A 15771-nucleotide genomic window follows, 5' to 3' on the forward strand; every position below is an offset into this window, starting at 1 on the left:
TGACTAGTATTTCTGAATAGTCTATTTTCCCCTCAATTATATCAAGTTCTGCTTCAGAATTCTTGCAGCAAAATACAGAATTGTCAAGAATATGAGTTCTGTTGTGAGGTGCAGAGATGTTTACGCTGTTATAGCTTCCTGACAGGTTCTTTTCTATCATAAAATTACTACCCTCTTTATCTGTAATAAGCTTTTATTTTCAAGTCTATTAGTTTAGCCACTCCAGTTCTCTGACTGGTGCTTGCATGGTATAGCTTTTTCATTGTAGTTTTACCTTTGATTTTAAAGTGTGTCTCCTGTGGACAGAATATAGTTGAGTCTTGTTTTTGTTATCCAGTCCGACAACCTTTGCCTAATCATTGTTAGGCATGAGTAATAATTCACTCACATGTATTGTTACTATGTATATGGTTGGGTTTACATGTCCTTTTACCTTTTTGTCTTCTATACATTACATCTTCTATGTTCCTGTGTTCTCCTTTTTCTGGTTTAAGTAAATATTTTCTAGTGTAATATTTTATGTTCTTTAATAATATTTTTCTGTATATTTTGGGAATTATTTTCTTAATGGATACCCTAGGACTTACAGTATACATCTTGTCAGAATCTACTTTAGCTGTATAGCATTTGTTACACACATTGCATCACTATATGTTAAACATATAATACTTTCTATAATTGTTTTAAAGTAGCTGAATATATTTTTAGATTTTTTAAATTAACCTTTTAATTCACAATTTCTTGTTAGCTTTCTGTTGTTTCATTATTGAAGTATGAAATATTTGCTCCCACCTGCTTTATGGTATTATATGCAAATATACGTTTCCATATGTTATAGGGGCAACACCACAATTATATATATATGTATATTGTTTTATACAATTGCTTTTATGTCAGCCGAAAGAAGGGAAAATAAGTTGTTACAATGTCTCATTTCTTACATTTTAATTGGCATTGACTTTTGGTAAGGGTGTGAATAATTGTGGGGTCTCACTTCCTTTCAGATAGAAAAACATCATTTAGCATTTCTTGTAAGGTGGGTTTCCTGGGAATGAGTTCTTAAAATCTGTGTGTCATTTTGCCTCCATTTCTGAAAGCCTGTTTCGTTAGACATAAACTCTGGTTGAGTTTTTTCCTTTTAGCACCTGGCATGTCCTCCCACTGCCTTAGGTCCTCATTGTTTCTAATAAGTCAACTGTTAATGTGGTTTCCTTGTACATGATTAGTGGTTTTTCTTTCTGTTTTCAAGATTCTTCTGTCTTTAAACATTTTTATTCTGGTATGTCTGGGTGTGGATCCTTTTATTTTCAGAACCTGATCTTCTTGGATTAATGCTTTTCATCAAATTTGAGATTTTTAGGCACTGTTTCTTCTAGTAAACTTTTCTACTCACTAGTTTCTCCTCTCTTTGTGGCACTTCCATGACATATATGTTGATGTTCCAGATTTCTCTGAAGCTGTTTTTTTTTTCCTTTTTCCTGTTCTTCTGACTGCATTATCTATATTGATTAATCCCCACATTGGCTTTCTACTGCAAAGCTACTGTTGAGTCCCTCTAATGAATCTTTCATTGCAGTTATTATACTTTTTAAGTCCAGAGATCTCCATTTGGTTCTTTAAAAATAATTTCTATCTCCATTAATATTCTTTGAAGGAATATTATACCTTCCTTTACCTTCAGCATGGTTTTAGTATGTGTATGTGTGTATGTATGTATATATATTGAGATGCTTTGAGGTTTTTGTCTGCTTCCAATACCTGGACCCACTCAAAGGCAATTTAAAAAAAAAATTTTTTTTTATTGCTTTTCTCCCCACCATGTATGAGTCACACTTTCCTGTTTATTTGTAATCTTATTTTTTTGGTTCAAAACTGGACATTTTACATAATACAGCAGTTCTGGAGACTCATACTCCCTTCTCCAGGGCTTGTTTGCTTATATGGTTAGTGACTTAGCTGGACCATTTTGGCTAAGTCCACTTACCCTGAATTGTATGGCCTCTGATGTTGCAGTACGTCGCCTGGGCATATGCAGTGTTGCTGACACCTCCCCTCAACCCCAAGGACAGTAGTTTTAGCAGGGCTCTCTTGCTGTTTCTTTCCCTGCCGTCCCTGCAAGAGTTTTAGTTGGTCTGTCTCCATTGTTATCACGCTGTGCTGTTAACATCCACTAATTGCTGGTGGACCTCTCTATTATTTGACAATGTCCTGGGACATAAATTGCCACGCAGTTCAATCTAATTGAATTTAGGTTTTTGTAGTTGTTGAGGTTTGTTCCAACTGTAGGGCTACTCTGAACTTCCTCTTTCATTCTCTGTTGAAATTCTCACTGGCCTTCCTTTCTGCTTGTTTTGCTAACTTGGAGATCCCAGGCTCCTCTTACTTCACCCCCAGCCCCACCTGAAATCTCCTTTGTCTGCAGCAGCATCCTTATGCTTCAACTTCTCTCTGTTCAAAATAAAGTCAGTCCCTTTAGGGAATGCTATGGAAGCTGTTTTTACAGCCTGCTTCTCCCACTGGGCAGAACCTCTATGCTACTCCCCCAGCATTGGGGATGGGGAGAGTAGCTGGCTTTGCTAGGAGTAGTCTGTAAGTAGAGCAGTGGGTGGCAGCCCCTGATCTTCTCTGCTTGCCTCTCCTTCCATAGAACCTCCACCCTAATCACTATTGCTCTAGTTTATGAGTACGCCAGGGCAACAGTGATTAGAAAACAGTATTCCTGGGGTAGATATTCTGTGCTACAAGTGGGGAGTGGGTGGAGGAAGGAAGGCTCAGACCTCTTTGCTATTGCTGCTTGCAACAGAGCTTCTGCAACACAGACCTTGGGGGAATGAGAGATGCTAGCATTCTGCTCCTCCTAGGGATAAATTGTAGGCCAAGACTGGGAGATGAGGGGAGGAAGGGTGCAAGGGTCAGGGTTCAAATACCACAGAGACTCACTGTTCTTACCAGGATTGAGTATTTTCTTGGATAAATGTTTCTGTTTGCTGTGTGCTCTTACGACAATTTCCAGAGACTTTAATTTCTAAAAAAATATTTACCAGTTATGACTGTTTCACTGAGGGGTCTGTACGTCTCCTCATGTTGCCATTTCGAAAGTGCTTCTTGATTTAATACACGTCTTAAAATATAAGCAATCAAGACCCTTTAAATAAGGCAGTATGTTCACAACCTGAAAAAGCTTTCTGTTGCCATCAGTTGACTCCACAACACCATGCGGCATACAGAATACAGTTCTTTAATAGTTCTTTAAATATATTCCAGAAGTAAAGAGTGTTTCTAATCATTTACAAGTGCAGTCTGTTACACCAGTAAATGTTACTTGACCTCTTTATAAAGTAAATGATGCTAGGTAAGAATTAGTCCTGGAACAGTGTGCTGAATTTCTATTTCCAATCCAGTAGATTAAAAACACAATTGTGAATGGTATAAAAACGTAAGAATCATATTGTGATAAAACCAATCTCAAAAATAGAGAATCCAGACCCTACTCAGATAATTTTAGAACTCAGAAGTTTTCCTCAACTTAAACACGAGCTCCACACAGAAAATATCACAGATGTTTTTCAATGTGATACAACTGCATACAATTCTAGAATGTGACCATTAGGAGACAAACGTACTGAAATCAATAGAATTTAGAAAACATCTAATTCTGAAGTCAGGAGACGATTTACAAAGAATTAATCATCATCAGAGTCAGAATCATATTTCTTTCCTCGAATAGTTTTCTTTTCCAGCTTTGTGAAGTTTGTTCCAAATTTCTTTTGGCTCTGAAATGGTGGCTCCGTTAAATTTCCACTAAAAAGAAAGCAAATTTGAAAAACACTTATTCTGTATGATTTAGTACAGCTGGTATACTAAACGGCACAAAAATCTATCCTCACTGTAACACAAGGAATAGAGTAAAATTTTCTTTAAAATGTTGGTGTCAAGGAAGAGGTATATTATTTACACTGATAGTTTTAAACCTTACTATGTACTACTAAATGCTTTAGATCAGCGTTTTACTTTCTTATCATTAATTACTGATTAACATTTCACGGGATGCACCAACAAAATTTCTGACTGAAAAAGCACAGAAGGAAATCGGTTATTTTTATCTGTTTTGGGTATGCTGAATCTGTATTAGATTCTTTCCTGAGAATGACACAGGAAAACCATGCTCTATTTTTGATAGCCTGTTATGACTGGTTTGATTCTATTTAACATCTTTTAATGCTTAGATCTCTATAGACATCAACAAAACTCATGGAATTCATTATCATTAACCCATGATAGAACTCAGAAAAGAGTTCTATCATGAACTATCAAGAAAAGATAGAAAAGAGTATGGAACTCTTTTCATGACGCCTGAAAAATATTTCGAAAATATCTGGAAATATTCCTAGCAGCTAGATCTTGGTTTTGAAATATCATTTGCCACTGAAAGGAACCATGGCGTCTCGGAGAAAAAGCCAGTTCCTATGGAGAGTATAACATGAGGCCCCCTAAAAGACCTTACGTGCACCAGAAAGTGCTCAAAGAATTATGGGGATGTGTCAAAAGGACACAGAAGCCAGTATGAAAGGCTCTCACTGGCCAAATTTGAGGCAATCTGAGCTTCAAAGTAAATAATAACAGCAACAGACTATAACCCACTGAATAAAAAGAATCCACAGCCCATTCTAATACAGATACATGAAGAAGTAAGTTAATGTGGGGTCTGGAGAAGTTCTTCCTTAAATCACCAGTTGGCTTTAAGGTGGACAACTGGTTAACCAGTGCACAGTTATCACCACCAGCAATGAGACAAACCATCATATATCTCCTGATATGGTACACTGAGAAGAAAGAATACAACATCACTTCCATAATACACCTATGGAAAACACGCAGAATCTGAATCTAATTTTGAAACAAACTGGGAGATGCTCTATAAAATAACTAGCTTGTACTCTTCAAAAATGTTAAAGTATTGAAAAACAAAGGAGGGGAACAAGTTGCTACAGGTTAATGGAAACTAAAAATACATAGTAAGTACACAGAACCCATTTTTCCAGCATGGAGGACATTATTGGGACAATGCTGGAATTTGAGTAAGGTCTGTAAACTATGTATTTTGTGTTTTAATAAATTGTACTGTGGTTATATAAGAATGTTCCTGTTCTTAGGAAATGCACACAGAAACATTTAGGAGTAAAGGGACAATATACCTACAACGTCCAATCAAATGGTTCTGAAAAAAAGTTTATATATATCTAGAAAGAGAACAATAAAGCAAAGATAAAATGTTGAAAATTGAGGGACACGGGTCAATGATATACAAGAATTCAAGAATTCTTTGTATTAGTTTCCAACTTATTTAAAGTTTGAAATCACTTCAAAATAATTTTATTTAATATTAACATTTTACTTAATATTAAGAAAATAAAACCTAAAACTCCAAAATCAATCACTACAATGTAGGAATGATTTATGCATGTGGAGGAGAGATTCAGAGATAAAGGAGGAAGGGAAGTAAAAAGATGAGAGAGCTTTCTACTTATCAAAAGGCACTCTGACTGGAATAACTGGAAAATTTCACCTGTTATTTTTGCAAATCAAAAACAGGCACAAAAGATAAGATGATATGCTCTGATTTGTGGAATGAGATAAATTATTTGTCTAGAGAAATGGACAAAGAGATAAGCGGAAAATGGAAGTTGGATTTTATCAACAGATGGTTTTCTGAGACTGTTTCCCAGAGTAAGTAATTTAAGCTAAGCATAGAGATGAGATTTTATATGTTTTATCAGATTCTACAAGTGATACAGGAATATCTACTTTCAAAGATTAGATTTTTAATGTAAGTCATTATCAATTTGATTAAACTCATTTAAATCAGGAAGGAGTCAATTCTTCTGGAGTGTCATTTGGGTTTCCAGATTAACAGAGAATTAGATTCCATAGGATCTGGAAACTTTGAAAACTTTTATAGTTAGATGGACTCCAAGGTCCAAGATCAACTTTATTTATAACTCTGATTTTGCTGTAAGATCGTGCTAATGTACACTTTAAGAAATATGCTTTTCCTTTGTGAAAATTTTTCTACATCTCAGCTTAAAGATCTTAGTTCCATAAAATAAATGTTAACATAAAAAAATTCTCTAAAAAATCAACTGGATATGTGAATTAATGTAAATTGATAGTTTACTAAAAGTTACCTGTAATTGAGAATATCAGAACAACCCAGCCTCCATTCTAAAGTTTCTGTGGTGAAGTCATCTGTATTTCCTAGGTCAGAAAATCCAACAACAAAATCTTGTGTTTTTCCATCTTTCACCAGTGCTAGCGTGGGAATGACTTTGATATGCAGTCTCTCACAAAGGAAAGGTGCTTTTTCCACATTCAGCTTCAAAAATTTGGTCTCAAGATGTTTCTTGGACAGTATCACCAAATGTCTGTCTAGTATTTTACACCTATAAATAACAACACATAGAAAATCAAAAGCTAAAAACAACAGATTTCTTTTTCAAAATAAATATTAAGGCACATCTAAGTTTTTAGTTTTTCTGAATCTGATAATTTGGCGGCCAACCTATGCTTCGATCAGATAACCTCATTTCCATTTGATAGGTTAGGTACCTCTTTTTCTACCTCTCATGATATCATATTCTAGAAAGTCAGATCTCCCTTAATGATACTTATAAAAAACAAAGTATTCAACTTATGCCTTAAGTGGTTCACAAAGTTGTCATGTTCATGGTTAAGAATAAAAAATTGTCATTTCCCTTATGCATGTTTCCTGGCATCTCATAGGTGACAAATCTGAACTTGACAGAACTGGGAAGACAGTTCTCAGAATTAGAAATGAACATGTGGTGCCATATTCGGAAGTCACTAAGAAAGACTGAATGGTGTCACTGAGAAGGAACCCTTCCAACTGTGCAACTCTGTTAGTGAGAAGCATATCAAGGTTAAGGGCTACAAATATGGTCATTACGGTATGAAAAATACCAGCAGTAATCTTTATTAAGCCACCTGAAAAGTGGAAAGCGATATTTTCTTTAAATTGTATTTTAAACTGGCCAACCCTCTAGTGTTTCTGAAAGGCTGCTGTAATAACCTTTTGAGCAGTAGTTCTTACCCAGAGGTGATTATTACAGTCAACTTTTAAAATATGCAAATGAATCAAAATTCTCTAGGAGGTGAGCTGAGAAACATGCAAGTGATTCTCATGCCCAGCAAAGTTTGAGAACTACTGCTTTCGATGACTAAGACACCGAACGCTTCATAGCTGGTTTTACTAGTAGGCTTTTCAGGTACTTCTTGGTATAGTTTTTCCTGAGTTAGGTTTGGGTCCACAGAGTTTCTTATAACCTTGATGCATCATCACCTCTGAGTGATTCTTTTTACATATCACCCACGTACTGCAGCAATGGGATTTTAGTGAAAAATGGTAGGGGAATAAGCTGTTTTTGAATGAAGTTCCAAACAAGTGACAAATCATTTTGAGAAATACGTTCTTGAAGATTTGTACAAAAATCAACTCCATTGTTTTACTGGAGTAATACAGAATCTATTTTAAATAGGTCTGTGTCCCACTTGTCAATTAATCCATTTTTTAAAAAAAATCCAGAAGTAGTAGTTATGGTGTAGCTGAAACAGCATTAGGCTTAAAACCTGGGTTCAAATCCTCTTTTATCATTTAGTAGCAGAGTGACGTTAGGTAGGTCACTTAATCTCTCCAAGTCTTGGTGTCCACGCATGAAGCACAGGAATTATACGTACTTACCTCAAACGGTGATTGTGAATGCTCCAGGATTTTATACAACACGAAGTATCTAGCTTCCTATGTGCTAGAAACTTTGATATCTACCCATCTCTATCTCTTATCACCCTATTTCAATCTTGACTTTTCAGTTCTGTTTTAAGGTAAGTACTGCTGGTGCTGCATTGTTTATAAATCCATCAAGTATACTTACTGAGTGCCTACTATGTGTAGTCAATGCTGCTCTATGGCTAGGAACCCAGAGCACAGTGGGCCACACGACACAAAGGCAAACCCTCTGCCTTCACAAAACTAACAATCTAGTGGGCAGAGACATCTAATAAATAAGTGGACAAATAATATCAATCTTCTATTTACCTTCCTAATCCCTTTCCCACTTATAGGAGATTTCATCATCTTAGTTATTTTCTTTCATCTTTATTTTCTTAGTCAATAAATCCCAGGCAATCAGTCCCTGAAAGGTGTTAACTAATAGCCACATTGTTGGGTGATGAGGCAAAGACAAGGGCCAGGCAGGCTATGGATATGCGAAAAGAGGGCAGTGCTGGGATCCCAGGGAATAACAGAGACTCTGCATTGGAGTGTGTGTCTAAGGGGGGCAGGAGCTACTTGGCATCAGTGAATTGCTTTCATACAATTCTAGGTCTGTTATCAAGTTATCTGATACTTAAAAAAAAAATTCTAAAAACTGATTAGTTGCCAACATTTAAAAGTTTTTTTGCCAACACTTAAATGTTGGCAAGTATTCAAATTTGGGGGCTAAAAAAAAAAGGCTTGAGTCCTCTGGTTTAAGATGTAACCTCTTCTGGGGCTATTTTCACTTTGAGGGATCTGCCTCCAAAGAGAGGTTGGCAGACCTGGGTTCGTCTAATAGAAATCACTTTATTGTCCTTCCAGCCATGCCTGGTGCCGCAACTCTGCTTCAGGTGAAAGGCTTGGTCAAGCCACAGTCTCCCGGTGAATTGCAAGTTGCGAAGAAGTGACTGAATTCAAAGCTGGTGTTTAGGTGTTGGCCCCATTTCCAACACTGTGGCTGTATCATAATAGTAGGGACAAAAGTAGAATTCTTTTGGCATTGATAAAAAAATTAAAGTGTTCATTTCTAAGATGTTTAAAAAATTAGCTAGTGAAAATATAGTTCAGGAAATAGCCATTTCTATGGAAATACTGATCTTCTATAGTTTGTACTTTTGTATGACACTGGTTTTTAAGTTAATCTTTAATGATTGCTTAACTTTAATATAATTCTAGTACAAAGAGACAACTTAGGAATTACTTCCTTTTATATTTTTCTTAATTTCTCTATTAAGTCAGTGTATCTCTATTCAACAATCTCATCATGTTCAAGAACAGTCACTGAGGGAAACAAATTACCTCAATGTGGAGTCTCTGTAGAAATGGCAAACCACTTTTTTACTCTCCTTGACTTCTTGAAAAAAGTCTCTCTCACTAGGGATTTCTCTGTATTCCCCATGTCCTTTTGAAAGCCATTCCTGATTTGGAGAAAAGGGAAAATATCACACATTTGAAATATTTCTTTCAATATCACTTTATATTTTATGTCCAAATCACTATAATATTTTGTAATCGAGCTGACTTTATCTTAGAGAGAAACGAATTCCTTTCGGTGATGTACTTTCCTATGTTGCTAGTGTCAGTGCAAATACAGTCTGTGGGCCGTGACTATCTCCACAGCATGGCTCATATTTAAGATCATTATCTGTCTTGGTAACTTAAAACATACGTTTTCTTAGAACTTCGAAAGTAAAAATTTAGACTACAAAGAGGCTTAGAATGTAACCATCTACTTAATTTCTTTGCACTGAAACTATTAAAGTCAGAAGCATTTGATCTAAGTTACTACATAGCTTTAAAAAATAATGCTTGTGAGATAAAGCCAATCTGTCTTTGGGGAGGGGGCGGGTACTGCAGCTCTGAAGCTCGGGAGCCCTGTTTGCTTTTGATGACTAACTCAGAGACAGCAAACCTCTTCTGTACTGGCCACCAATGGGTAGTGTCCTGGGAAGAAAAAGGTGTTTGTCTTCACGTGGTGTCCAGAAACAAAGATCCCGCAAGTCACCTAATCCAACTCCCCAAATCAATAAATCAACCCTTATCATCCATGTCGGACAGACATTTCAGCTTCTTGAACCTTTCCTGTGGCAGGAAGCTGGTCCCCTCAACTGGAAGCTTGTTTCCTTTCTCATGAGCTGGTTTTAATAAAAGGGAGGACTGGACTTGCAGGCAGAAGGCATGGGCTTGAATCACTGCCCTTTCTGAGTTTCACTTTCCTCATTTGTAATGTGGAGATCATAAAGCAACTCTCTCATTGAGTTACTGTGAATGGACAATGTGAAAATAACTACAACAGTGTCTGGCAGGTGTGCTTAAAAAGCATTTGTATATGTACTCTCTGTTCTTAGAAAAGTCTTCTCACACTGAATCACAGTATATCCAGAACAGTGGGCTGTGGATCCCAGCTTGGACCTCAGATGAGAAAGAGAAATTCTAATCTCCTTCACGTCAGCCCTTCAAATATCCTACATCGCCTATGTCCTCCCTGCTTCACACTGAACATTTCCATTTGCTTTTGACTTTCTCATATGAAATGACTTCTAGACTTCTTCGTCTTCTGGCTGTCCTCCTCTGAACAGTTTTCCAGAAGTGGTCCAACTAGAAAGGGGCAGGAGTGCCATCCCTGGACTTACACTAACACAGCCGAGACTGCGTCACCAGTTTTGGTATCTATACATTTCCTGTTGGCTTACACTGAGCTGAGACCTACCGGAGGCCCTGATATTTTTCTCCTTATTTCTTTGGTGAAGCTTCCATAAAGAGTTTAAACTCTCAAATACACTCCTTAATGACGCATTTGCTTTGAGCACAGCTAAGTTAGGACAGGCTTTCTCATAACTCCACCTGAAAGGGAACCCACTGACCCCTATTCCTCCCAGGGTTCTTCCTCATCCACTCTCTCCTCAACCACACAAATCTGAACTCAGAAGATTATCCCGGGCACGTGTTTCCTGTACTTGACCGTGGATTAATACACTGGTCAGGCTAATTCTGAATGTGTCTTTAAAACGAATCTTTTTTCTGGGCAAATTTTTAATGGCATTAGGTACTTTGAGGTCAAACCACCCTAAGAACTACAAGTGACTACTGCAGCACGGGTATATGTAAGTTGTTAGAAGCATACTGTTAGAGCAATTTCAGAAAGCAGGGCAGAGAGGTTACTTGTTTCTGCTGCTGAGCTCTCCTCAGTGCCTTGAGTCTCTTTTCTTTGAGGTGTTCCAACTCATCCTCATCCATCTGATCCAGTTTCTGAATTTCCGAATCCAAATGTTCTTCCACTTGCTTGGTGGTCTGAAGCAACTGATTCTCTAGGACTTTTGAAAACATTTCAACAGATGCATTCGCTTCCATTCTTCTAAATGGTACAGTTCAGCCTTGATGCTGGGGAGAAGGTTTACAAAGTTAGAGAAAAAAAATAAGACAGGGGCTTCCCTGGTGACGCAGTGGTTGAGCGTCCGCCTGCCAATGCAGGGGACGCGGGTTCGTGCCCTGGTCTGGGAAGATCCCACATGCCGCGGAGTGGCTGGGCCCATGAGCCAGGGCCGCTGAGCCTGCGCGTCCCTCCGCAACGGGAGAGGCCACAACAGTGAGAGGCCCGTGTACCGCAAAAAAAAAATAAATAAATAAGACAGCTTTCTCTTAGTTTCAAAAATGCTAGCAAGTATATAATTTGTAGTCCACAAAGTGTTCTGCCAACAACCAAGCACGTCATGTTAAGAATTTTTATTTAAATGTTTTAAAATTTAATTTTCAATGGATTATAGTTACACTCCTCAAAAACGATTTAGACCAAAGTTTAGGTGCTTTTGATTTAGTTTGTGTTTTACTACCCTAAAGCAAAGACAAATCTTTAAGACCATCACCAGACCAGAAAGGAATGACGAAATTAAACCTAGTGCTGTATACTGACAGTGTTCTTTACCAAAGGAAAAGGGAAGAAAAGCAGAAATGACTGCGAACAAGATAAAGTTTAACTGCAGTGAGGTTTTACACACACATATACACACCAAACTTTGCTTCAACATAGAGCAGAGTTGAGCAAAAGACATATTTTTCATCTCTGCCTAAATGATTTTCGTTTAACTCTGAAGAGAGCTCATTACAACTTATGTAAAGAACTCTGCCTGATGTTCCCTAAGCTTTAGTTTCCATTCCTGTTCTCCCATTACCTAATAAAGTCTATGAGGCCACAAAGATTGATACTGGTATTGATTTACTGACACTCAGTGTTCTTAACTTTGAGATCAAACAATATAACATTACAAATATTAAAAAGAATATTGATTTTTCCATCAATCCTCTATGTAAGATAAGAGTTTAAAAATAGAATCTAGGGACTTCCCTTGTGGTCCAGTGGTAAAGAAACCAACTCCCCATGCAGGGGACGTGGGTTTGATCCCTGGTCGAGCAACTAAGATCCCACATGCCGCGGGGCAACTAAGCCCTCGAGTCACAACTACTGAGCCTACACGCCTCAACTAGATAGCCTGTGTGCCGCACACTACAAAGCCCACATGCTCTGGAGCCTGAGCGCCACAACTAGAGAGAAGCCTGTGCTGCAGTGAAGAGCCTGCATGCCACAACGAAAGATCCCGCATGTCGCAACTACTAAGACCTAACACAGCCATAAATAAATAAATGAATATAAAAAAATCTAATTCAGATTAGAAAGGAAGATCTCTCTCAATTACATATTTATTTTATATTGGCATATAGTTGATTTATAATGTTAATTTCAGGTGTACAGCAAAGTTATTCATTTATACATATACATGTATCCTTTTTCAGATTCTTTTCCCATTTAAGTTACTACGAATATTGAATAGAGTTCCCTGTGCTATACAGTAGGTCCTTGTTATCTATTTCAATTACATATTTTAGAAGAAATGTATTATTGTTGCTGGTAGAAAATCAAATGTTTTATGGGTAGCCCTGAATTTCAATTTATAACTTGCCTATCAAAGCAGGAGGCTGTTGCATCTCAATTATGTGATACATTTGCAATCACTACTGAAGCACTTTCAAAAATCTGAATAAACTTGTGAGCTTATTCACCCAGCTTCCGACACGCAGCCTGGCCCACCAGACCCTCTATAAATGTTGAAGTGAAGAGAAATAGTCTTCTTGCAAACTTCGCCTCTGATTCCATTTTTCTACACATGAAAAGAAGCTTTTGAAAAGCATACTGGGGACTTCCCTGGTGGCGCAGTGGTTAAGAATCCACCTGCCAATGCAGGGGACATGGGTTGAATCCCTGGTCCGGGAAGATCCCACACGCCTCGTAGCAACTAAGCCCGTGCGCCACAACTACTGATCCTGCGCTCTGAAGCCCACGTGCTACAACTACTGAAGCCTGCGTGCCTAGAGCCCGTGCTCCGCAACAAGAGAAGCCACCGCAGTGAGAAGTCCACGCCCCGCAACGAAGAGTAGCCCCCGCTCGCCGGGACTAGAGAAACCCTGCATGCAGCAACGAAGATCAAACGCAGATCAAACGCAGCCAAAAATAAATTTTAAAAAAGCATACTCGATTTCACCTTGTATTCCTGGAGCTAGCTGTGCTGAGAACGCTGCAGATGCACAAAAAATGTTTGTCAACTGTTGAAGGAACGTGCGTAACTTTTGTTCAAATTATCGTTAAGTTTCAAAAGTATTTCCGGTTAAAAAAAACCCAAAATGTAACTTCCTCATAAACGCTATAAAATTTTAAAGGAGCCGTATTTCAAATGTAGCAAATGAATTTCACACTCTCTACCTCCTGAGAAAAACGTAAGGCTGTGACTCAGGACTGGGGCCAGATGAGGCAGAAAACTCGACATTAAACACTGACTTGCATGTCAGATCCTGTTCTTTACCAGGGGCGTAGCGGTTGCTTATCCCTAGAGGTTTATAGGCTGAGCTCAGAATTCAAGTCTTGGATAACTGGGAGGAGAAACGATTAACAAGGGCTGCTCTGCGGGCAGGTGGTGCTGGTCACCGCATTCAGAAAGGGGGAAAGGAGATGGTGCAGGTATCCTGGGAAACTTCATTCCCCAAACAACAAGCTTCTTTTTTTCAGTTCAACTGAATGGTGAGCAGGGACTTGTCCTCAAATCACCTAACCATTTCCTTGATCCCCCGGCATGCACCCGCCAAAACAACCAGGGGGCCTCACCCTTAACTGCACGCCAGCCGCTTCCCAAAAGTACCCTCGCCACTCCCTGCGCCCCCGGAGACAGATGAGGGCAGAGTTGAGATGGTCCCGGCTTCAACGCCTCCCGGGGCGCATGCGCCAAAGCTTCCTCCGCGGCGCGGACACCCTCGCCCGAGCCGCGCCCCTCCCCCGCCCAGGCAGGAGGCTGAGCAGCCGGGTGTGCATCAGCACCGAGATGCATGGCCGGCTTTTTCACACCACTCTCTGCCTCACCTGAGCTCTCGGTGATACCTGAGAAGTGAGGCACCAGCTTCTCCAGAAGAGCAATCCACTCCGGCTTCAGCCTCGTAGCAGCTGCGGGGGACTGGGGAGCGGCCGTCACTTCTGCCTCCTCATTGGCCGCGGCTCTCACGCGATACAATCTGCGACGCCCCAGGAAGTGGAGGGGGGGAAGGGAGGGGACGTGTGTGCGGTGAGCGCTTCTGCGCGTGCGCCCCTCCGCCACCCTTCTCCGCCCCACCGCCCGGAACCGAGGTGGCCCAACCTCTCCCTCCGTCCGTGTAAACAGCCCAGAGAGCGAGGAAGCGATGTATGCTGGAGTTTGTAGTTTCTTAGTGCTCAGCCTGGAGTTGACGTTCTTAGGCTCTGACGTAATGTTACATCAGAAATGAAATAGCTACTGTCTTCCTCAGGAGTGACACTCCAATTTCGTTTCCATTCTGTTTATTGAACGTTTCCCCCTTTAAAAAAAAAAGTTGAAATATAACTTATACGCCATAGTTTTTACATAGTTAACACTCGTAGTGTCATCGTCCAGATCCGGATATAGAACACTTTCACAACCCTAATAGGTTCCCTCGCGACTTCCCAGACACACATTTTTAGAACTTGCTCTCGCTTTGAATGTAAAGATTATGATCTATTTTGCAGAATTAATGGGTATGTCCTTGTTTTATGATTTCTGGTTTGTTTGGTTTATTTATTTTTTTGGTAAGTCATGGACTCATGTTGTGCTGGATTTCTCTATCTCCCTTGGGAACACCTGGACAGCTCACCAGGGGTTCATTGTGGTTCTTTACTGAACTTCACGCAGCTGAGAGTACAAAGGGACAGAGGTTAAAGGTGGAAGGGAAACCGAAAGTCCACTCCTGAACTGAGATCCGATTCCCCGAGTCTGCGTTCCCCACAGGGAGAAGGCTGACGGTGGAATTTTCAGCCTCATTGTCCACCTCCGGGTTCTAGAATCTGGAAACCGCACGGGCGTCGGTGCACGGCTGACGCTTGCGGAAAGGGGGCGCTCGGGCTCCTGCCTGGCGGGCGGGTCAACTGGAGACGCTCTACCCGAGGCGCAGCTCTCAATGAGCCGCGCCCTGCGTCCACACGCCGAGGCGGTGGGGCGATGCGCTTGCGCACTCGAAGCTCACACCATATGTGCCCTGTCCCAGTGCGCGGGTCTGTGGAGAGCCGGGTGCGAGAGGCGGCACCGCGGTGGGGCACGGAGCCGAGCGGAGACCGAAGTCGGCCGGGGGACAGTGGGTCTGTGAGAGACCGAATAGAGGGGCTGGGGCTACGAGCGCCGCTGACACACGATGGGAAAGAAGCAGAAAAACAAGAGCGAAGACAGGTAGCCAGTGTCGGGGTTTCAACGGCGGCGGCCGGCGCGGCTGAGGGGGGCGCGCGGGTCCCGTGGGCGCGCGGCGGACCGGGGTCGAGGCTCGAGAGCGGCCCCGCGGGGCACCGGCCGGGGCCCACAGTGGGTGGCGCGGGCCCGAGACCCCAGTACCGGGCGGGCGCGGAGGGCCTCAGCGGCGGG

General features: G+C 40.5%; 2 protein-coding genes across 8 annotated transcripts in view; one reads left to right on the plus strand and one right to left on the minus strand.

The window, feature by feature from the left end:
- Window positions 1–3218: 3218 nt before the first annotated feature.
- Window positions 3219–14368, minus strand: TXNDC9 (thioredoxin domain containing 9). Of its 5 annotated transcripts, none has more exons than XM_024743990.1 (5): window positions 14232–14368; window positions 10991–11209; window positions 9128–9246; window positions 6186–6440; window positions 3219–3801 (listed from the first exon to the last, which is right to left on the minus strand). In XM_024743990.1, exons 2-5 carry the CDS (start codon window positions 11177–11179, stop codon window positions 3684–3686), a joined length of 681 nt encoding a protein of 226 aa, XP_024599758.1. In that variant the 5' UTR covers window positions 11180–11209; window positions 14232–14368; the 3' UTR covers window positions 3219–3683. The 5 variants fall into 5 exon arrangements, with proteins under 5 accessions (XP_024599758.1, XP_024599759.1, XP_024599762.1 ...); XM_024743991.1 differs by having other exon boundaries at window positions 14250–14356; XM_024743994.1 differs by lacking the exon at window positions 14232–14368 and adding an exon at window positions 13980–14100.
- A 1007-nt stretch (window positions 14369–15375) lies between these two features.
- The window catches only part of EIF5B (eukaryotic translation initiation factor 5B), a 67745-nt gene continuing 67349 nt past the window's right edge, over window positions 15376–15771 (plus strand). For 2 of the 3 annotated variants that reach the window (XM_024743720.1, XM_024743721.1), the window contains exon 1: window positions 15384–15582. In XM_024743720.1, the coding sequence (XP_024599488.1) occupies window positions 15388–15582 (195 nt within the window). In that variant the 5' untranslated portion in view covers window positions 15384–15387. Of the gene's footprint in view, window positions 15583–15771 lie in introns of all 3 variants that reach the window. The other variant, XM_024743722.1, reaches the window with a different exon arrangement.

Source organism: Neophocaena asiaeorientalis, unplaced genomic scaffold, assembly GCF_003031525.2.
Source record: "Neophocaena asiaeorientalis asiaeorientalis breed wild unplaced genomic scaffold, Neophocaena_asiaeorientalis_V1.1 scaffold114, whole genome shotgun sequence".
NCBI lineage: Eukaryota > Metazoa > Chordata > Mammalia > Artiodactyla > Phocoenidae > Neophocaena > Neophocaena asiaeorientalis.

Excerpts from the sequence above, each read along its gene's own strand:
- TXNDC9 (XM_024743990.1), bottom strand. The coding sequence starts at position 11,179 with ATGGAAGCGAATGCATCTGTTGAAATGTTTTCAAAAGTCCTAGAGAAT. Across the intron at positions 6,441-9,127 it reads TACAGAGACTCCACATTGAG|GTGTAAAATACTAGACAGAC; the intron begins GTAATTTGTTTC and ends TGTTATTTATAG. Across the intron at positions 3,802-6,185 it reads TCTGATATTCTCAATTACAG|TGGAAATTTAACGGAGCCAC; the intron begins GTAACTTTTAGT and ends CTTTCTTTTTAG.